This window comes from Psammomys obesus, unplaced genomic scaffold (genome assembly GCF_907164565.1).
Source record: "Psammomys obesus unplaced genomic scaffold, mPsaObe1.curated_primary_1811, whole genome shotgun sequence".
Classification (NCBI taxonomy): Eukaryota; Metazoa; Chordata; class Mammalia; order Rodentia; family Muridae; genus Psammomys; species Psammomys obesus.
The window spans coordinates 36,624,500-36,648,467 of NW_026587216.1; the positions used below are offsets into that span (position 1 = coordinate 36,624,500).

The 23,968-nt window shown below is 42.4% G+C and overlaps 1 protein-coding gene across 1 annotated transcript in view; it reads left to right on the forward strand.

The window, feature by feature from the left end:
- The first annotated feature begins 14,736 nt into the window (after positions 1 to 14,736).
- The window catches only part of Ubxn2b (UBX domain protein 2B), a 65,668-nt gene continuing 56,436 nt past the window's right edge, over positions 14,737 to 23,968 (forward strand). The window contains exons 1-2 of the mRNA XM_055603200.1: positions 14,737 to 14,835; positions 23,592 to 23,695. Coding sequence (XP_055459175.1) covers positions 14,737 to 14,835; positions 23,592 to 23,695 — 203 coding nt within the window. The remainder of the gene's footprint in view (positions 14,836 to 23,591; positions 23,696 to 23,968) is intronic.

Genomic DNA, 23,968 nt, shown 5'->3' on the forward strand with positions numbered 1-23,968 from the left:
TATCAGACTACTATGGATTAAGGCTGGATTTAAACTACAGGAGGTTATCTCCATAGTCCTTGGTTGGAGTATCAGTCTCAGGAAAGACCCCTGTGCTCAGATTTTTTGGTTCTGTTGCTCTCCTTTTGGAGTGCCTGTTCTCTCCAGATCTTACTGTTTCCCACTTCTTTCCTAAGATTCCCTGCACTCTGAACAAAAGTTGCCCATAAGTCTCAGCATCTGCATTGATAGTCTGCAGGGCAGAGCCTTTCAGAGGTCCTCTGTGTCAGGCTCCTGACTTGTTCCCTCTTTTCTCCTTCTTCTGATGTCCATCCTCTTTGCCTTTCTGGATAGGAATTGAGTATTTTAGCAAGAGTCCTCCCTCTTGATTAGTTTCTTTAGGTGTACATATTTTAGTAGGTTTATCCTATATTATATGTCTATATGAGTGAGTATATACCGTATTCATCTTTCTGCTTCTGGGATAGCTCACTCAGGATGATCTTTTCCAGATCCTACCATTTACCTGCAAATTTCATGATTTCTTTGTTTTTTATTGCTGAGAAATATTCCATTGTGTAGATATAGCACAATTTGTGCATCCATTCCTCCACTGAGGGACATCTGGGCTGTTTCCAGCTTCTGGCTATTGCAAATAAGGTTAAAAAAAAGATTTCAGGTGAGATCTTTTGGAAAAGGTAAAATTTGGGCAACACAGGAGAGAGGAAAATAAAAAGACTGAATCGATTAATGGGAAGACATTCCAGTCAAAAGGAGGTTACCCAAAGATCCTGAGGCAGAGATGCACTTTGTGGTTTAGAATGAAACAAAACAAGAAATCTCCCCCAACCAGCAAAGGTGGAATAGAGTGAAGAGGAGGAACAGGCAGAATCCATCTGGACTACCTAAGCTTTCTCTTGGCTCCTTCATGGAGCTTATAGGAACCCTTCCCCTGATAGTGTTCCATTTTGCAACCCTTTCTCCCTTCCCCATGTACTTGGATTGTATTGAAGCCTTGCTGTGTTGCTACAAATAGCTTGGCCTCAATACAGATCAAAGGCTAAAGATGGGCACACTCGATTTTCAAATTCTCTCTATGGCAATAATAACTCTGTCACTGCACAAACATGTGATCCTTAAACCTTTTATATCTAAAGTTACAATATCTACACCTCCAAAAGTCTCCTATCTCTAAGATTTTTCTAATTCTCACTCTTAAAAATCTTTATCAAGTAGATGATAGATTTCAACTCTTGTTTAGAATATACTGTACAGGTAACTTAGACTCAACTCTTGTAAAAAATAGTTCTACCCTCAGTGGAAGAGGATGTGTTTAGTCCTGATGTGACTTTATGTGCCTGGGTAGGTTTTTAAGGGGAGAGGGGAGCTCCCCTTTTTTGAGGAGAAAGGGAAGGAGAAAAAGAGATAACGGATGAAGGGTTGGGACTGGGAGGAGAGACGAAAGGGGTCTGTGATCAGGATGTAAAATGAATACATTTAATAAAAATTTTGAAAAGAATGTATTTGGCTTAAAAAATAGAACTATCCTCCAAAGAGATATTTTAAATAGCAACCATATGGTTGGCAACCATCTTTTCTAAGGTTAAAGGCTACATGGCATGTGACTTAACCACAATCTTAAGATGACCACATGGTATAAACCAACTAAGGTGACGCCTAAAAAGCTTCTCAGTCCTACTGAACCCTTGGTTCACCATCAAATCCATTTTTCAGTCGAAGAAGACAATAGCAGGTCTCCAAAATATTTTAGATTAGTGTGAATTTTTGTAAGGGTTATAAATTCCTAAAGTTATAAAAGTAGACCCAAGTTAATAAACACTGATTTAGAGATGTATGTCTAGCCACTTATGTCTTTGCTAACTGCTCAATACCAGGCTTGTAGAAAATTTAAATAAGAAACAGCATGTTTGAATAAGGTTAACTGACTTGAAGATATATGTCTAGCTTTTTTTTTTTTTTTTCTTTGCTAACTTTGTTAAGCTTTTACTATTTGGGTAAACTGAATCATAAAAATGGTGATAGCCTATAATAGCGCACTGTAAAAAGGATAACATTCCCAGTCTATCTATGGACTATTTTTATAATTTTATAAAGCTCATAGTCTCTCTATGGAATGTATTTATAGTCTAAAGTTTACTATATTTATGGTTTAAAGTTTTATTTTGATGTTATAGGATCTTCAACTCAACATTTTAAGGCTCAAACTGAACAGAGATAAAGCTATAAAATTCCTAATTTTATAAAAGGTACTAACTTGTAAACTGCTATATAATTCATTTAATGGCAAGCTTTAATTAGCCTGTTGTATATATTTTCAAGGTTATGCCTAAAGCAAGTAACTAAGACAAATGAAGTTTATTTAAAATCAGGTACATTTAATAGATGGTTCTCAAACTCTTCAGAGACCTGTTGAATATGGCATTTAATAGTGGTGCTGCACAACTTGAAGCCCAGCACTGTGGAGGCAGAGGCAGGAGGTTCTCAAAGTTCAAGGCCAGACTGGTCTATCTACAGAATGAGTTCCAGGACAGGCAGAGCTACATAGAGAAACCCTGCCTCAAATAACAAAAACAAAACAAAAGTTTAATAAAAAAAAAAAAAAAAAAACAAAAAAAAAAAAACTTTGCTATGATCGACAAAAATGCCAGCTCCTAGCGGCAACCCTGAGGCCTCTGGATTGTGGTACAGTAACCACTGGGAAAAACTGTCCCAGGCCTCACCCACCACCAGAGCCCTGCCCAAACTGTAGACACTGTTGGGTTGACTGCCCTACCCTGCCTGGTCAAAGTGGGGTCAATTTTTCAAAGTCTCTTCTCCACAGCAAAATCTCTCAGACCTGCGCCTAGCAGCCAAAGGCCAGTGCTGCTCTCTGTGGCAGCTGAAGATTAAATGCCGTCCTCTATGACAGCTGAAGACCAACTGCCTCTGCCCCTAACACAGCCATGGGGACCACGGGACCCTGGGGTAACCACCCATGGAGTAGTACATCACTGTCATTGTAACTGACACATAGGCCATTATACTTCCTTCTATAAATTATACTTTGTCTTTTTCAGATATAGGATGATGTGAACTAGCCAACTGTATACTTTAGCAGCCGCGAGCATGCCAGTGCCTTCCCCAAAGCTGCACCTACCTGGTTGGTTCCTCAGGCCTCACTTTTCCAGAGATGCTAGGAGTCCTTAGAAAGGCACATACAGACAGTTTACCCTGCTGGCAGACTTCACTCTGCCACAAAAGGGGTTTCAAAGTATCTTTTTACTCTTCCTTCATTTAAAAAAACTTGCTTTACAATAACTGCTCCCAATAATCAACCACCTACTGAATGAACGTCACCGACCAGCAGTGACACCTGAATACCACCTGAGAGAGGGCCAGGGAGAGAGAGACAGGGCGAAACAGAGAAGGACACCAAGTCTACATGCTGATCAAAGCATCGATTTAATGGACGTCAGGTTAACGCTTACGTAGGCAAAAAGGTACAAGCAGTTTCTCACATAGGAGCTTTACTTGGTCAAAACATAGGAGAGCTCACTCAAGGTTACACAGAGCCTGTTGACTGGTTACTATGGTAGCAAGGAATTTACTATCTAGTTCTCATGGTCAGAACCTTCTTGTTGTGAAATTGCCAGGGTCAATCTCTTAGCCTCCAAGCTTAGATAGTAACTGGGCCGAAAGGCCGATTTCCACTGCACAGATGCCACTAACTCCAAATTTGTCATTAACTCCAAAAAGGCTGCCACAAATGAATAATAAAAGAAATAAAATGAGGACATGACTGCTTCTAAGGGGTTGAAGATTTTATTATAGACATAAGGGGGTGCACAGGAAAAGCAAGAGACCTCACTGCCCTGGCTCTGGCTGAGGGCATGCTTGTCTTAGGCAGAAGGTAAGGGAGAGGGAAGAGAGGGTCTCAAGGGGAGAACAATGGAGATTTGCAGAATCACTGACTAATATTTTTCACTAAATCAACAAACGAAACAAACAATGCAGTTATACTGGATGCTTTAAAATTGCTTTTTAAACCTTAAGGTATTACAAAATAAAATGAACAACATCTGCAAATTTCACATTAGTGATTCACCTTTTTGCTAATCAAATTCAACTTTACAATTCTGTATATAACACAAATCATAGTGAGATAGTTAATCGCCTATACCTGTATGCTTTATATAACACTGTTTTCTTGGAGACTTCATGTGTTACAAAAGATTAGGAGTTTGGTGCTGAGGCTGGAGGCTGGAGTTAAGGCTGAACGCTCTGTTTTGATGTTGGTTGGCCCTCTTGTGGAAATGTGTTACATTGCACACTTTTTTTTTTTTTTCACGTGGGAGCACAATCAATACTTTTAACAATTAAAAGCCAAGGAATACTTTTAACAATTAAGACGTAATCTTGCTAGTAAGACCTGAAGAGGACAGGAGCTCCACAAGGAGAGCAACAGAACCAAAACAATCTGGGCACGGGGTCTTTTCTGAGACTGATATTTCAACTAAGGACCATTCATGGAGATAACCTAGAACCCCTGCACAGAGGTAGCCCATGGCTGTTCAGTGTCCAAGTGGGTTCCAAAAAGAGACTGTCTCTGACAGGAACTGACTGGCCTGCTCTTTGATCAGCTCCCCCTAAGGGGGAAGCAGCCTTACCAGGCCACAGAGGAAGACAATGCAGCCACTCCTGATGAGACCTGATAGACTAGGATCAGAAGGAAGGGGAGGAGGACCTCCCCTATCAGTAAACTTGGGGAGGGACATGGGTGGAGAAGGGGGAGAAAGGGTGGGATTGGGATGGGAGGAGGGAGGGAGCTACAGGGGGATACAAAGTGAATAAACTGTAATTAATAAAAATTAAAATTAAAAAAAGAAGTAGTCTTGCAAAAAGGAGGGCCCTAGGGATACCAGAAGTGGTAGAAAATAGAATAGACACCAGAAGTGGTGGAAGAGAGGGAACAGGATGGAAAGGCTCCACCCAACAGGGGATTGAAGCAGATGATGAGACTCACAGCCAAACTTTGGGCAGAGTGCAGGGAGTCTTATGGAAAAAGGAGGAAAGAGAAGGACCTGGAGGTGACAGGAGCTCTACAAAGAGACTAGCAAAGCTAAAAAATAATCTGAGCCTAGCAGGCCCTGCAGAGACTGATGCACCAACCATGGACCATATATGGAGAGGACCTAGACCTTCTGCTCAGATGTAGCCAACAGCCAGCTCAGTCTCCATGTGGGATCAGGGAACAGTAAGGGAAACGGGGGCTGCCTCTGACATGAACTCAGTTGCCTGCTCTTTGATCACTTCCTCCTGGCCTTGCCAGGCCACAGAGGAAGAAGATCCAGGCAGTCCTGATGAGCCTTCATAAACTATGGGCAGATGGCAGAGGAGGAAAACTCCCCCTTACACTGGAATAGGGGAAGGGAATAGAGGAAGAGGGAAGAGGCTACAGTCGGGATATAAAATGAATAAATTGTAAAAATTTTAAAAATAAAAAAAATAGAAAAAGAAGTAATCTTGCAGCCTAGTGTGGTGGTACATGCCTTTGATCCCAGCACTCAGGGAGGCAGAGTCAGGTGGATCTCTGTGAGTTCAAGTTCGAGTTGTGGTCTACAACACAAGTCCCAGAGAGCCAAAGCCTCACAGAGAGACCCTGTCTCAAAAAACCACAAAAAAAGCAATTTTGCAATGTCTTTTCATAGTCACAGTCATTCACACACACACACATACACACACACACACACACACACACACACATAGCTGACTCTACTTGTATTTACCAAAACTCTTCTGCAGAATTTGGTAAAGAGAAATAGTCAAGCCAGCCATTGAAGGCATATGCCCATACACCGAGATGAGAAGACACAAAAGGCCAGGGGTTCAACGCCTTTCTGGGCAACATAGTGAGACCCACTTCTTCAGACAGACTAATACCAGCTTTTAGTAGAAGGGAAAGCCCCAAAAATAACTCATGAGTTATTTCTCTTAAATGTTCATTCTCATTAACAAGAGATGCTGTACTCGTTAGCTTTCTTGTGCTGAAGAAAATACTTGGTAGAAGCAACTTGTGGAAAAGGATTCTGTGGCTCAGTTTCAGGAGGGGATGGGTCCATGAGGGGGAGAAGCCATGGCAGCACGTGAGAGGCAGTTCTTACTAGTGGGAGTTTGAGGTGTGGATTGTTCACATTTTAGGTAATCAGAACGCAGAAGAGCACCAGATTAGGGCTAAGCAACAACGCTCAGAATCCAGCCCTGCTGGCAGATGTCTGCCAGCTTGGCCTGGTAACCCAAAAGTTCTAGATCTCAGAACAATGCAACCAGCTGGAGTATTCAAATGCATGAACTTGCAGAGGATGCTTTGGACCCAACACTAACAGATAGGAAACTTAAGCTTGAGAGTTAAGGAGAGAAAAATTCCATCCTCACAATAGGACAGCCTATCATGGTAGATACCAGGGAGAGAATGCATGTCGAATGGACTATTCCAGTTCACACCTGGAAGTAATCTTGCAGCCTGGTGTGGTGGAGCAGATGCCTGGACACTGAGCCTTTCCTGGGTGGGACCTTGCTAATTTTCAGAAGAGAAAACACTGAAGATGTAGAGTCTGAATTTTAGATCCCACAGAATTTTGGAAGCTGTTATGTACTGTGTTGTACTGCTCATTCATAAATTTAAAACGTAAAGCTCTGGTTCCAAAGATAAGATTAGGAAGTAGAGTTTTGGGAGGTAATTCTATACTGCTCATGACATTGCTATCTTTATTAGGATAGGTACGAGAATATCACACTCATTTCTTCCCAAACCATCCATCAAACATTCAGGAAGAGGGGACTGGAGAGCTGGATCAGTGGTTAAGAACACTGGCTGCTTTTCCAAAGGACCCAGGTTCAATTCCTAGCACTCACATGGCAGCTCACAATTGTCTATAACTCCTGTTCCAGGGGATCTGACACCCTTATACAGACATACATGCAGTCAAGACACCAAAGTCTATAAAATAAAAAATAAATAATTTAAAATTTTAGGAAGAAAGCACTTGCTAGAAACCACTGGCCTTTTTGGCTTTTCAGTGTCTAGAACATCAGTGATTTAAGCCCACATATGTGGTGCTTTGTTAAGGTAGCTGGTAATACCGCCTCTCAAAGTAGATTTGCTGAGTTACTGTATGAAATGCCATGGTCCTTTACTGGAGTGATCTGTAAGTCAGTGAAGCTCAAATGCCACTTTTTCACACTGCGTGAGTATCCAGAAAAGGTGAAAGTGATGCCACAGGTATTTTTCAACCTTTCTCAGAGAAAAATTGACACGGCATAACGGTCACTGACAGAGGGTTAAGGCTTGGAGCTCCACAGACTATACTGTTTCACTAGAGCTGAAAACTTCAGAACTTCAGTCTATCCTGGAGGTGCTGGGAAATTCTGAGGTAGGGGGACTGTGTGTAGGCTCAAAATATGGCAGAGCCTGATCAAAAGGAGCAGCAGGAACCCTACAGGCAGGGACCCAGACTCTCTTCTGAAACAGCTAATAAAGGTCTAGGGGTGGAGATTAACCAGAATCCACAGTGAGAAGGGCAGAGATGTGGTTTTTACCTGAAATATGTTGAGACCAAAAGATTAAAAATTAGCAGCTATTAATTAAGGCCTGAACTAGGTGGGTGGAGAGGTCCAGTAATGCCCTGAGGGGAAGGACCGCCTTACTGCATTCTTTCCCCACCCACTAGAGATACAGTTGCTAGGAAACTGGCCCATCCCCCTAGGGAGGGACACCAGGTCATTATGGTCTGGGGACCTTCCTATAGTCAATCAATTCAAAATGTAGCATTTTGACCAATAGATGCTTGCCAGGCAGGAATCGCCCCTGCCTTGGGCATGCTGGGAGGGACCAGAATCTTTAAATCACCCAACTAACCTGGGCACTGGGCGCTCGGCTCCCACCGCTTCGATGGTTGGGGGTGTGTGGGCCCAAGCTTCAGCTTGTAATTTACAATAAAAAGAACCTCATGTATTTACAGTGGAGTCTAGTTATTCCTGGTCTTTTGGGGTTCGTGAGCTGGGCAGAACATTTTGGGGGCTCGTCTGGGAGGCTGCCTACTTGTTATATAGTTTGGATCTGGAATGGCCCACAAAGTCTTGGGGTTAAAAGGCTTGGTCTTCCAGGTAGTACTGCAACAGGCAGTGAATAGGAAGGACCCCTGTTCTTTCTCTAATTTGCCTCCTGACCACAACATTAATGTTTTTTGTTCCATCGTGTTCTTCAGCTACCATGTGCTGCCACGGCTCAAAGTAACAGGGCAAAATAATCATAGATTGTAAAGCTCCAAAATTGTGAGCCCAAACAAATCTTTATCTTTTTAAAATCACATGTGTTTACTTGTGTAGGAGTGAAGCTTGTGTCACAGAGTTCCTGTGGAGGTCAGAGGACTACTTGCAGAAGCTGGTTCTCTCTTCCCAACGTATGGAGGCCAGAGAATAAAACTCAGTTCATCAAGGTTGGTGGCAAATGATTTTACCCAGCGAGCTAGCTCATCCAACCAAGTCTCTTTCCTTGATCTTGAGTATTTATTAGAGTAGTGGAAAGTTCACTAACACACCATTTTAGGCCAACAACATAAATGTGGAGGGTGGGAAAAACTGAACTAAAACCAGATAACCCAAATAAATGTATAACTATTAAATAAAGTTCTTTAAAAATTTTCCCCCCCACACACAAATCTAGGCTGAATACCCTTTCCAATAAACTCTAGCCCCATATTTAAAGGAAAAAAAAATAATGAAAACATAACGTGAGATATGGCTTAGTGACTAAGACAGCATACTACTCTGACAAAGGATATGGTTCTTTGCCCACATGGTGGTTTACAGCTGTCTGTGCCTCAACTTTCACAGGATCCATCTCCCTCTTCTGGTCCCCACAGGCACATACAGAGTATACACATACATATTCAGACAAAATGCACATACACATAAAATTAAAGTAATCAATTTGTTTAACTTTAAAACAACAAGAAAGAAAATATAAGCTTTTCTAGGGGTAAAAAGAAGAAAAAAGAGGAGGGGAAGGAGGAGGAAAAAAGGACAGACCACATATCTGACAAGCCAGAATATACCTGGTACTAAAACTAAACAAGGAATTTGTTAAAAGGGGTAAGAAAGGGCTACTATTATTCATTAACACAAATGCCAAAACAAACAATATTAGTAAATTTGAAGTTGGAGAGCCAATGATATCAGAACAGGCTACATAACACTAATCTCCAAATAACAGCTATGAGCCAAAGAGTAGCCATATATAGACAGGCATCTGTGAGACATAAGCCCTAGAAGAAAGGGGCACACTGAGAATATCTAAACCCACTGGCCGCCCACCTAACAGCTCCTCTCAGACTTGCACATGAGAAAGAGAGTGTGAGTAGGAAGCAATATTCCTTTTGGACTAAGAATTCAAATATAGAGTCTGGAGCTGAAAGTGATTGGAACCTAAGAAAAATCCTAGTCAAAAGAAGAGGTTCCAAATCCTGTAGGAAAAGAAATATATTCCTCAAATCTCCAACTGTTCCCAAACATAAAAACAAAACAAAACAACAAACAGAAGCCGGGTGTAGTGGCTCACGCCTGTAATCCCGGCACTGAGGGAAGCAGAAGCAGGTGTATCTCTGTGAGTTTGAGGCCAGCCTGGTCTACAAAGGGAGTCTGGGACAGGCAAGGCTATACAGAGAAACCCTATCTCAAACAAAACAAAGCAAAACAACAACAAAACAAAAACAGACAGAAACAAACAAAAGGTAGAGTGATGGGCCAGAATCTTTTCCTTCTGAAGGCAGAGCTGGAATTCAAGCCATGAGAATGAGAGGTACTTGACTATCACTCTCGATTTTCCATAGAAACCCTCATTTAAGACAAGAAGAGAGGTTGTAGACCTAACTAAAAGAACAGGGTAAGAGTAGATGACAGAATCCAGAGAGTCTACAGTATCCATTTAAAATGTTCAATATACAGCACAGCTGCAAGAAAACTGATCCCAAAGCTTTAAAATTTCCACAGGAGCTACTATAGGTGACAGTGGTTTGACTCAGGCACGGAAGTCACCAGTCAAGAGTTGTAAAAGTAGAAGCCAGACATGGTGATGTGTACCTGTAACTCAATACTGGGACTAGCTTGCTGTACTCAGGTCCAGGATTTTAAGACCAAGCTGGGCAACTCAGTGAGACCCTGTCTCAAAGTTCCATGAGTCAGGATTAGGTAACGCAGTAAGGTTTAATTGTTATAAAAACAAGACATCAAAATATAAGATTTAAATAGTCATTGTGCCAAAGACACACAGTATCTTCACAAGCAATAGTTCAGGAATAAACCTGGCTCAACTGAGCTGAAGCCCTGAATCCAGGTCTCACCTCCCACCTACCACAGACTGATTTGGTTTACGGCCTCAGTGCTTCCACCAGGAAGGTGACTCAAAATGCTCTGGCACTTCTCTGACTTCCAGTCTTGCCCTTGGCTGGTCTGGTCAATATACCAAGTTTTATTGCTAAAAGGCAGGGAGACTAGCATTTCCCCCACCGAAACCTTTGATTTTTCTAAATATATTTGTCTAATTAAGAACCAAACTGCTTAGCATGGCATTTATGGCCTTTCCTGGTCATTTTCAACCCATCTCTCTCCTCTTTGGCTCTTCTATTCAAGCCACAACTCATCCTTCTTCAATCACACCCATACATCTCTTCTTTGAAACCTTACCCTTCTGTCTGACAGCTGTCTGACTTTCCCATGCTGCCTAGCTATCTTGGGTGAAAAGCTGTCAATAATACAGTATCTCCCCTGCCAATTCCACTGCTTAGAACACTTTGGGTGTCTGGAGCTACACTTCAGCTAGAAAAAATACGGAAACGTCTACTGTAATGTCTACTTTAAAAGCCCTTGTTCTAGTCATAACTTCTCCAGCCCATATCAGCACAGGAATTTTTTATTTTAGCCATGAAAAGCCTTAGGTCTGGAGTAATGCAAAGAACTGGGTGCTGGAAAAACAGATTGGGGAATTCTAGATACAGTCAATCCACATTGTAAAGCACATACATGAAAATTGCATACTTGCTGCATACTGTTGATGCTTATTCCTAAACACAGATGCGCACAGGGAGGCAATCGTTGGAGCTGCTGGATGAGCTTTCTTCCAAAGGAGACCAAGTAATGACATTATGCCTTTTTCTGCTCTTCCACTGTAAACGAGTAACTCTTTTGTCATCTACTTAATGCCACACCCTGCATATTCCATGCCTCTCCTTTGGGATCTATTTAAAACTGCCTGCTAGTGCAGTGCTCCAGTGTTGTCTCGTGTCCCTAAGGGGGTGTGCCTTAAAGAGGGAACATGTTAGGCAAACTTCTTTCAACAAGGGATCATAGTGCTGGGGGTGTGAGTTCAATGTCAATGGAGCCGTAGTATATATTAAACAAGGTGTCTTTACACAAAAATAGATGTAGAACGACACTATGCACCAAGCAGCTGGTAAATGTAAATGGAGGCTTCAAGGACATATCCTTGCGTCTCTCTCCACAGCAATTGGGTACTCACTAATTTAGTGTTCCTGGTCAGTTCCTGGAACACAGCTGCGAATAATGAGAATCAGCTGTATACACACGGTAGGTCGAAGCATGGCTTATATTAAATACTAAAGTGTATACAGCAAGAGGATAAGAAGTGTCAAAGCAGAACACAAGGGAAGATCATTGGTGAGGGCCTAGATGTTGTTGAGGAATGGCCAAAAGAATGGTTAAAGAAAAAAGGTAGCAAGAGGTCCTTAGGCAGCAGAACGGTGCAGTATTGCCAGGAGCTACAAAACAGCTCCCAGGAAGGGGGAGGGGTGGTCAAGGAAAAAAGCATGTACTTTTGAGGACACTTCATCTGAGTTTAAAACTCAGCGTATTAACTGTGTGAAATAAGAAAAGTCATCTCATTTCTCTGCCTCCTGCTTGCTTCTATAACATGAAGACTATACTGTTGGAATATTCTTTTTCTATTTTATTGGTGTTTCTTATACCTCTACCTCCCTTCCCCACCCTATTCCCTTTTAACACCAGGTAAGAGAGAAAGGTTGGGGGGGGGGGAGATGGGGCATAGTTCTCTTTAGCTACTTCCTGCAAGTTAGGATTATTGGGTTCCTTGGGACAAGTCCAATCTGCATTTCAGGATATCTCCAGTTTCTTCTTATCAAACTCCAACAACAGCAACCTGGAGCAGTGGGGGTGGGGGCACAGCAGCCTTTTTCTTTAGAGCCTCCCATCTCTCCCTGGGCTCTGGCTTCTATTCCCTCTACAGAGTCCTCAGAATTAAACTATCTGCAGCTGTCAAAGATCACACCTTTCTCAGAGCCCAAGAAGCAAATAGCCTGCTGCTGTGGACGATCTATGAAGCCTCATATCCCACACCTGGGATGAGAACGAAAACATGTTTACATAACACAACTGAGTTTTTAAAGAAACCAAAACTCCCACTATACAATAGCCAACACAGAAAGTTGTTTTAGAGGGCATAAATGTTGTATGCAAGCCATGAAAATTACCAACTGTAAACAGAGCAGATGTTTTAGAAACAAGATAAGAGTCTTTCAACAGATAAAACAGTCATTTCTAAGCCTGAGCACAGTGATGTTCATAGTAAAATTACATAGATATTAATTTCATTTAAGTTATGAAATTGGAGTCACCTGTACCTGACGATTAGTCTTGCTATTGTATTTATTGACTTAGCAAGATTGGAAAACATGCTGTGAAGACAAGCAAGTCTCAGTCCTGGATACAGATATCTGCTACTTCTACTCATGGATTCCCGGATATAGACCCTAAAAATACATTCCTTTAGTGTAGGAAATCAAAAAGTTGGCCTGGCCTAGCTGCCTTGAGGCATACATCATAGGCTTTTTAGGTTAGAGCCCATGGCTCCTGGGGCACAACGCGCCTTCCAGCTGCTGACAGACCGATACACTCCCTCAGGCAGTGAGGCATTCAGGCCGCTTTGTGATTTTCTGACTGTTCCCTCAGACATCAAGGAAGCATGGAAGCTTCACAGAACAACTGGTCTTAGACATTAATCTTGTGCACCCTGTACAGCTAGCAGATGTCATTGTATCCTGCCAGCTACAACTGTATTAATCCTGGCAATGGCCATCATGTTCTGTTTCTGATGATATTGCTTATTGCTCTCAATAAAATTGCCACAGCCTAAGTAAAATCCTCAGCGGGCTGATTTTCATTCCTAAAGGCCGTATCAGATGACCTTGGGCCCAGTAAGTAAACATAGAAGCTTACACTTTAGAATCTAACATCTCTAATCGAGGTCTCTTCGTGACTACCTCAAAATCATGTTTTCCTATTTCTAAACAACCATGTACTATTTTGCTGACATGAGTAAGATATTTCCAATATCTGTCTTAGAACATAGATGTGCGTTTTTACTTGTGGTCTTTCCTGGTCAAATGTCTGTGGGGAGTACTTCTCCTTCAGGGCCCAACATTAAAAGGTGTTGGCTCTCTAGGGTCATTTCTTGTCAAAGAGGTGATGGGAACTTTTAAGGTGGAATGTGTATTAAGGATATCAGGACAGCAATGCAAGGTTTAGTAACCTGTACTGCTAGTTTCTACAGGGTGAATTTAATTATCATTTGCCTTGATCAAGTACATCTGTGCATACCCAGCAGCACTGGAAAAGATTGTCTTCCTTTTCCCTCTGAGCTGGGCCTAAGAGTGAAACCAAACAGGAGAAAAGGGTACACATTTTATTGCAAAAAAAAAAAAAAAAAAAAAAAAAATTCATGTGATTAGTGTCTTCATGGGAACCCAAAGGCCTATATGTGGCTATATTTACATACCCCTGGCAATCAAGAAAAGTAGCTAAGATGTGGGTTTAATTCTAAAAGTTGTTACAGAGCTCTCAGTTTCAACCTCTCCAACTGGTAAAATGTGGTTTCTTTTTTAAGTGTTTCGAACTCAAAACACGCCAAAAAAGTAGTACACAGGAGGCCGGCACCCAGCATGTTGCATACAGCCGTCACCAAGAGAGTATTCTCCATTCACACACAGGCCTCACATAGTACTCTCTGCAAAGCTTATTTACAAACGGTACTGTTATCTGTTTAAGCCTTCCTTTCTTTCACTAGCTTTTAAGTTTTCATAAAGGCCCAGACTTTTTTTTTTTTTTCTACATCGGCAATTCTTGGGAGGACTAAGTGTTTGGTATAAGACAATAGTTAGATCAATCTCAGAGTGGGGGGCGGGATGGTCTAAGTCTCTGTTCTCATTGCCAAAAGCTTTTACCGTTTCTCATCCTCAACACGGATCCACCCAGAGGGTAGTATCATCTAATCCTTGATCCCAAGGGAAAAAAAGAGAGATTCTACCAAGACTTGAAAGGGGAAGTTGTAACATTCATCTGTTAAAACGTTGCACTGTTGAGTTAAATGGATTTGGAAGTCAACGCTGCGCTCTGGGACAACCTATAGTTCCTGCCAGCGAGTCGCAGGGTGACAGCAGACAGACAGATCCTCAAAATGCTGGAAGCTGGCGATTCCCAGGAGCCGGAACCCTACAGCGAGGGTGCCGGGGCTGGAAGGGGTTCCAGGGCGTGCACGAATCGGGCGTACCGCCGCTTGGCTCCGCCCCCTCCCGGAGGGCGGAGTCACGGGTAGCTCCGCCCCGCGGGCGGTCTATAAATACCCAGCCCGGAAGTCGTGGCTCCAGGGAGGGAGCCGCGAGCGAGTGGAAGATGGCGGAGGCTCGTCGGGTGGATCCGCCCGAGGAGCGGGAGCGGGAGCGGGAGCGGGGCTCCGCGGTGCCACGGCCCCCGAGCGCGCGCGACTTGCAGGTGCGGACACGGAAGGCGGCGGCGGCGGCGGGCGGGAGGGCGTGGGTATGCTTGGGCGCCGGCCGGAGCCGCCTGGTGCCTCGCGTGTGCAACAGTGTCGCAGAGGAGAGAGAGACTCTCCCGGAGGCGCTTTGTACGGAGTGGGCGTGGGAGCGAGTGCGCGAGCTCCCGCGCCTGGTTTCCCGTCGCGCGCGGTGCTCGGAGCCGCTGTTTGCCGTTGTGCGGGGCCTGTGGGTAGCTCCGGCTTGGTGCCTCCTGCCTGCCGGAGAGCCGCCGTGGCTAGTGATAAATCGGCCACCACTTAAAAAAGTAACTTTAAAATGAACGCCTGCTGGGGTAGCTGTTCTCTTGGATGCTCTTTCGGATTTGATGACTTACCAAAAGCAGTTTTGTGCCCCTCCACCCCCACCAAAAAGCTTACGTTTTTACAGGAGGGGTCTTAAAAGACAGTTCAGTCTTTGGTCACAGCCCACTTGTAAGAGGTAATCCGCAAAACCTAACAAATAAAACTCGGCCAGGGTATGACGCTGACATTAGTCAGCCGAACACTTGTCCACTGGCTGCTGTTTTATCAGATGCTAACACTACTCAGTCATTTTAGGCATTTTTCTATCTCCTTATGAAATCATTAACAAAATTCAACAATTAAATATATGTTAAGGGGTTATGGTTCTGAATAAATGAGCCTGGATTCACAAACCTTGACAGAGCGTTTTTTAATAGCTTGTCTTCGTTATTTAACCAGACATACTGCCTGCCAGCCGTTATAACTTTCTGAAGTTTGGTTGTTTTGTTTTTTGTTTTTTGTTTTTTGTTTTTTTTTTGGGGGGGGGAGAGGGGGTCGTGAATTTTGAGAAATAGGAGACCAAATCCATAAGTAGTTGTGGATACTGTTGTATGGTATTAAATTTTGTGAAAGGTCAAAGATTTGAAACAGGCTTGTGAAAACCTTTACAGACCAAACCAGTGCAAAGTTATAATGGTATTAATTGAGCACAGGTTGCTTGCAGGTGAACCTGAGGCCACTTAGCTAGTTGTCTTAGCCTAACTATCCTGTGATGAAGCACCATGACCAAAGCAACTTGGAAAGACCTATGTGTCCACATCACAGTTCCTCATCAAAGGAAGTCAGGGCAGGAACCTGGAGGCAGGAGCTGATGCAGAGGCCCGGGAGAGGTGCTCTGTACTGGCTTGCTCCCCACTGCTGGCTCTACCTGCTTTTTTCTTTTTCTTTTAAAAATAAGCTGCTTTGATATTTTGGAAGATGGACATTTTTACTTTTCTCTAAGCATCCATGTACATACTCCTATTTTAACTATTCAAAAACAGCATCCATTACTCAAAAGTGCCCTGAGGCTATTCCCATGTTGATGAACAGCAAAATTACCTCAGGCTACTTCATAGCTCTTGGTGTCTCACTGTATTAATAACACATATTTCAGAGATTTCTCTGCGGGAGACATTTAGTTATTTCTTTGGGCCAAACTTCTAGATACACAATAGTTTGTTAAAGGGCATGCACACTTTGGGAGTCCTTTTTTCTTAATAGAACCCAGGACTCACAGCCTAGGGACGGCACCACCTGTAATGGACTGTGCTCTTACCTACCAACCACTCATTAAGAAAATGGCCTACAGCCTTATGGAGGCCTCTTTTTTTTTTTTTTTTTCTTCCAAATTGAGGACAGACCCCCGCTCCCCACCCCCATGGTGACACTAGGTTTGTCAAGTTGACGTGAACTATCCAACACACTAGTGAAGCTGTAGCCATCTGACTGGCCAACCAAACTGTTGATAAGTAAACCATTTTCTGAGGTCTCATTGCTGGTTGGAGTTTTCCCAGCCTGCTTTGAACCTGGGGCCTGCCCCATTCGGGAATTCTGTTTCGTTTTATAAGTAAAATGTACAAGGTGTAATTGGCCTAAAAGATCTCTATTTTAACCACATGTTACTTTTTTGGAAGCACAGTTTAAGCTAAAATGCCATTAAAAAAAAGTTAAGATGATTTTGGAGAATGGAGATATCAGCATCAGGTGGGAGATAAACTCACCTGATAGTCTATCACCAGCTATAAAGGTACATCTTAGCCGCCGTGCAGAATACAGTCTTTCAGCTTCTGAATCATGAAGGAGTGTTTTAGGAACCACCAGAAGAGGCCTACATAGTTATCTCCCAAAGTGCCCCACTAGCTTGTGACTATTCTAAGTATAGACTGTAAATCCCATTTGGACATCAAACCAGCAGTTAGACAATCTTGGCTCCCTTTACTTCCCCAAATTTGGCAGTGTTCAGTAGAAAAATTGGGGATAAGTTCATTAACAAATCTAAACCTCTGTGTTATTTTTGGATTATTTCTAAGACTTTAGTATCCTCCAGGCAATCACGCACAGGGTTTAACGTTGTTTAAGGTATTATATGCTTCCCAATTTTTCTCCAGAATAATAGCAAAAGAAAAGGATTGCTCTTCTTAATTCTGTGCTTCCATCCAGGTTATCATTTGGGCTGTGTAACAGTTGCTGGCCATTGTGCCTGGTCCCGTTGACTGTCCTCCTACATCACTTGGTCACAGACATCGTGAAGTAGTGACTGTCTGTGGGAAGGCTTGATAAAGCAGACACTAGCCCTTACACCAGCTGTTAATCCACTAGGTTTAGAGTAGGGCTTGAGCACGTGGTATTTCCTAAAGTTCCTAGGTGTGGCTAGTCTATACAGTAAACTTTACTGGGTTTTCTAGAATATGTAGCACAAAGAAGGCTGAGAACTCCAGTTCTCTTTTGCTGTGTTTCTGCCCCTCACAGTGACTTAGATCCAGGTTTTCTTACAGGTTCTTTGCGTACCAAATGTTGGAAAGGGTCCAAGTAAGACCCTTTCTTACTTGGAAAGGGTTGGGACCAGAAGTCTTTCAGTTTTGGAATTTTTTTTTCCCCTGACTTTGGAGTATTTTCAGAGATTACCAGTTGAGCAGTCTTGTTCTAAAATCCTGAAACTTAAAATATTCCAAACTCCAGAACTTTTTGAGAACCAGAATGATGAGTTCTCTCTGCATTCTTTTTTTCTCTTCATATCCCTGTCGCAGCCCCATCCCTCCTCTTTCCAGTCCCCAGCCTTCCATCCTCTTCCCCCATTTTCCCCTTCTCAGAGAAGGGAGCCCCCACCTCCACCCCCACCCCTGTGCCATCCCATCCTGGCACTTCATGTTGCATCATTGCTAAGTGTATCCTCTTCCGCTGAGTAAAGATAAGACTGCCCTGCTAGCAGAATGTGATCCAGCAGCAGGCAATAGAGTCCATGGCAGGAACAGCCCCACTCCAGTTGCTAAGGGACCCACATGAAAATTGTGCTGTAAGTGTAGGAGGCCAGGTCAAGTGCATGCATGCACACACTTAGGTTGGTGGTTCAGTCTCTGTGAGCCCTATGGGCCTAGGTTAGTTGACTCTTGTTGGTCCTCCTGTGGAGTTCTTATCCCCTTCTGGTCTCTCTATACTTGCCCCAACTCTTCCACAAGATTCCCAGATCTCTGTCTAATGTTTGGATGTAGGTCTCAGCATCTGTTTTGATCTGCTGCTGGTTGGAGCCTCTAAGAGGCCAGATAGCTTGCCTTGTGTCTGCAAGCATAGAGTATCATTAATAGTGACAGGGGTTGGCGCTGTCCCATGGGGTGAGTCTCGAGTTGTGCCAGTCATTGGTTGGCCATTTCTGCAAACTCTGCTCCATCTCCATCCCTGCCTGTCATGTAGGGTCCAAGGCTTTGTGGGTGGGTTGTTGTCCCTCTCCCTCCATTGTAAGCCCTGCCTGGCTGTAGGGGTGACCACTTCAGTCTCCATAGTTCTTGCTGCTGGGAGTCTCGGCTAGAATTGCCCTGTATCCTTCTAGGAACCTACCTTGTTCCTTGTTGCACGTCTCCAGTTTGTCCCAGAGATAGCCCACCACCACCACATACACATAAGCTTCCCATCTCTCTCCCAGCCCTACTGCCTACCACCCCTGATTTTCAATGACTGGCCTCCACCCTTATTCCCCTCCCCATTCCTTCTCCCACCCAGTTCCTCTCTTTATTACTTCCAAATGTCTATTTCCCTTTTTAACGGGATTCAAGCTTCGTCCCTGGGGCCCTCCTTGTTACTTAGCTTCTTTGGGTATGTAGATTTTGGTACGGTTATCCTGTGCTACATGGTTAATATCCGTTTATAAGTGAGTACATACTATATGTGTCTTTCTGGGTCTTTGTTACCTTGCTTGGAATGATCTTTCCTAGTTTCATTTGCCTTCATGATTTCCTTGCTTTTAATAGGTGGTTGGTATTCCATTATGTAAATGTACGTATTTTCTTTATCCATTCTATGGTTGAGGGACATGTAGCTCGTTTTCAGTTTCTGACTATTACCATTAAGGCTACTATGAACACACTTGAGCAAATTTCCCAGGGGTATGATGGAGTGTCTTTTGCATATGTACCCAGGAGAGGTATAGGTGGATCTTGAGGTAGAGCTATTACCAATTTTCCAGGAAGGGCCAGATTGATTTCCAGTGGTTGTATAAGTTTGAACTCCCACCAGCAATGTAGGGGTGTTCCCCTTGCTCCACATCCTCGCCAGCATGTGCTGTCACTGAAGTTTTTGATCTTAGCCATTCTGATGGGTGAAAGATGGAATCTTGAGTTGTTTTGCTTTGCATTTCTCTGAGGACTAAAGACATTGAACATTTTCTTTAAGTGCTTTTTATCCATTAGAAAGTCCTCTGCTGAGAATTGTTTAGCTCTACTCCACTTTTTAATTAGATTATTTGGTTTGTTGGTGTTTAATCTTTTGAGTTCTTTATATGTTTTAGAATTAGTCCTCTGTCAGATGTGGTGTAGGTGAAGATCTTTTCCCAGTCTGTGAGCTGCTGTTTTCCTATTGACAGTGTCCTTTGCCTTGTGCTAGAGACCAGCTCCAGCACCCAGGGTGAGCCAAGGCAGGTCACAGCATCCTTGATGACCAGTTGGTGGCTGTTTTGTTTTGTTTTGTTTTGTTTTCCTATACTTTAACGCTTAAAACTTCCAGGCTGGTAGCCTTACAATTTGGGGCTCTCTATATACAGTTTATATGTATAGTTTAACTCCCAGGGGCCTCTGGTCACGAGAGCCTCCAAAGAAAAAGAGAAGAAGCAGGGAAACCCTTTTTTCAGTTTATTTACTTTACATCTCAGGGGTACCCCCTCCTCCCAGTGCCCTCCTTCCTGTTCCCTCTCCCTGTGCCCCTCCCCACATATCAATCTTTTGCAAATAGGTGCTAAACTCTAGCCAGCAGATGCTGGGACTTGTAGCTAAGCATGGAGTGAAGCTCCAGGGATCCTGTGGAAGTGTTGGGAAAGATGGAAGGACCTCGAGGGGACAGAAGACCAATAGAGACAATTAACCCAGACCCATGGAGGCTTACAGAGACTGATGCAGGGAATTGAATCCTGAACTTTCAGATTTGGGGGGCTGAAGCTTTATCAATTGAGCTATCCAGGCCTCCGGTTTCTCTGCCACCAAAACAGCTCTGGCTAAAGACTTTCATTGTTTAACAGCAGAAAGTCTTAAATCAGTTCAGCCAGGTGGCTCCTCTAACTCAGGGTATAAGCTACAGCAGCCCTGACAGTTTCTTCTTGTAAATACAAGGGATTATAAAAAGAAAAATCTTAGTTCCTTTTAACTTAATGGCTCAGCAGAACAGGGGCTTGTTGGAAGCTAGAGTCCTATTATTCTTAGGTCTGGTCTTTTCATAGTATCCCAAATTTCCTGGATTTATAAATTTATAAACTTTTTAGATTTAGCATTTTCTTTGATATATCAATTTCTTCTATCTTCTACTCCTGAGATTCTCTTTTCCATCTCTTGTATTCTGTTGGTAATGCATGTGTCTGTAGTTCCTGTTCTCTTCCCTAGGTTTTCCATCTCCCAGATTGCCTCAGGTTGTGTTTTCCATGCTTCTATTTCAGTTTTCAGGTCTTAAACCATTTTATTCAGTTCCTTCACCTCTCTGGTTGTATTTTTCTATATTTCCTTTAAGGGAGTTATTTTTCTCTCTTAAGGCCTTTATCATTTTTGTAGTAGATTTAAGATTGTTTTCTTGCTTTTCAGGTGTGATAGGATATTCAGGACGTACTGTAGTAGGATAGTTGGGGTCTGGTGGTGCCATATGGCCCTGGGTTTTATGGCCCTGGGTTTTCTTGCTTGTGATCTTAATGCTAACCTCTAGTCATGTGGAGTTAGCAGGCCTGATGGTAGTAGTCCTGTGGTCCTGGATGGTAATGGTCTTCTGTTTTTTCTTGGTGGAAGCAGGCTCTGGGGATACAGGGAAGAGAAATGGTGGTAGTCCCTGATGGCTGTCAGTAGAGATGGGGCTCAGGAAATTAGCGTGCCTGGGAGATGGAACATGAATCACATAGGGGAAGCTGGAGAGCCTAGGGCTGACTGCGCCACTGATGGTAGGTCCTAGCAGGCCAGTCTCTCGGTATTATCTTAATTAAACTTTGTAATTAACCTGAGTTTTTGTCATACTTTTTATCTGGTACTTTAATTTTTATTTATTTAATTTAATATGATACAATGTTTGGAATGCTCAGTCTATGTCTAATATTCTGAATTTTAAAAATTTAATATTTATGAGTGAGCATGTCATAACTTGTCACTTGGGGCCAACTCCTTCTAAAAAGATACATGTTTATACCTCTAAGGATTATTAGTGTTCCTGTTCCGCTTCCTATAAAGTCAAATGTGCTTTATTTTACACAAGAAAAATGTTGGATTGTCAACGATAAAATAAGTTGCTAAGAAAAAGAACCTGGTGGGATAGTCATGGTAGATTTCATGAGGGCAGAGGCATATGGCTGGGCTCCTTCTATCTTTGTGGATCAAGAAAGCAGAGTGGGGAAAGCTGAAACGTGGCTGTTTTTGCCTTTTTATTCAGCTCAAGACCCTAGCCCATAATGCTCAGGGTAGGAATTCTCTCCTTAGAAATAATGCCTAAGGCACACCAAGAGGTAGATTTCATAAGTGCAGAAGCATATGGCTGGTGTATCTCCCAGGGGGTTCCTAATCCACTTGACGCTGAAGATTACCCATTCAGTTGGCACCTAATGTAAATGTCATTAGGAGGATAGCATAGGATCTGTGTGTTTAGAGAAAGATATTTAGTTAAGAAACTTTAAGCCATTTTACATAGGTCACCTGAAATGGGTGTTAAGCATACAGATAACAGTGTGTTCTCATGCAGTGGAATAGATGCACCTTGTGCTCTACACTGATACTTAGGTACATACTGATCATCAGAAGAATTTTGATAAGCATTTAAAGAAGTTATTAAGCTCAAGGATGTTCAGTAATCTACCAAATGTTACACAGTGTGTAAGTCAAGATTTGGATCCAGTTGAGAGAGAACAAGGGGTTTGGGGTATAAACATGGGAGGAACTGGAGGGAGAAAAAGGAAGGGGGAAATTTCAAAAATATAATCTATGTGAATTTTTTAGTTCAGTTCTTAAGAGGTGTGAGCCGTTGATTTGCATTTCTAGGGAAATTGCTGTTTTAGAAATTCACAAGTTGATGCATCTGTGAGAGCTAGGAAGGAAAAGGAATAAAAACCATTAGGGAAGGAAACGATCTTCTAGATGTCTTGAGGGTGTACTGCAAATGTGTTTGAAGGCCTGTGGAATCTTCAGAGGCTGGGAGATCTAACTAATGTCAGAGTGCTTGTCTAACATGCATGAGGTTCTGCCTGGGTTCAATTCCTAACCTTGGAAAAAGACTGACTGACTTTACCTCAGTTATGTTCTTTTTCTTCTGAGGAAAGAATATTCAAAGATAATTTCAGGGGTGGGAGGTCTTGTTTATTTGTAAAGTGAGTGGGAGCCCAAAGACTACAATCGTACCAATTGAATAGCCACTAGGAGTGTTAAGGAAGTTTATTTTGTTTTGCTTTTTAAGGCAGAGTCCTTATACAGTTCTAACTGTCCTGGAACTTATGTAGACCAGGCTGGCCTCAAACTCAGAGACCCTCCTGCTTCTTATGCCTCCTAAGCGCTGGGATTGAAGGCATGCACCACTATGCCAGGCTGAAATTTTTTAAATTATTGCCCAAAATAGCAAAAGTAGATGGAAAAAAAAACTGTAATAATTAGATTACTATTTTAAATTCTATTTTAAGGACAAATATTTTTATTTTATTTAGAAGGTATCCAGCTATATATCTGTAATACATCATTTTGCAGTATTACTTTTATAAATGGTTAAATATTTAATTAATTGCCATATTTTTTAGAAGCTCTTTTCCCTAAACTTAATGAAATTTGTGTCTGATAGACTTTTAAGTAATACTTTTGAACTTGTTTTATGTACTTAGGTTTTAAAAATAACTAAGTGAAATTATATTATGAGATTAAATTAGAGAAATTGGCAGTAGCTTGAACTATCTCCAAAAATTATTTAAAACCTTGAGTAAGGTTACACAGATCCATAGGGAAAACAATGTAATTTAAACTCAGTTTCTGAAACTGATGCATAGTTACTTAAAAACATTATTATAACAAATTTTCTCTGGCATGTGGCAGTTTGATTGAATACTATGAGACCTGACGAGTTTAGTTTGTTTTGGAAAGACAGTCTTTTGAGGCAACAACCTTCCTTTTTCCTAGGAAATCATTATTGCTCAATTTCAAGCCAATATCTGTTCCTCAGATACATGTCTAGAAGTCTGTTTCCAGTGTCAGCTGTATAATAAGCCTGTTGTTATGTGTAGTTGGCTTTGGCAGAATTATATGAAGACGAAGTGAAATGCAAGTCTTCCAAGCCTGACAGATCTACAACTACAGCCTTTAAGAGCCCACAGACTCCGCCGCATCGGTGAGTGCTACCTCCAGATATTTACCCTGTTCAGCTCACTAAGCCCAAATGGTTTTAAGTGACCTGGGGACTTTTTAAAGGTTTTTAAAATGGATATGGAGGTATATTCCAAAATTCTTTATAGTCAGTGAGAAAAACTTCTGAAGAATTACATTAGTATCTGATACTTTCATAGGCACCATATGAAATTGTATCTTGAATCCTGCTTTCTCATGCATGGTGGTCTTTAATATTTTTGTCATAAAGCTCACTGAGTACTGATGAATGCTCAGG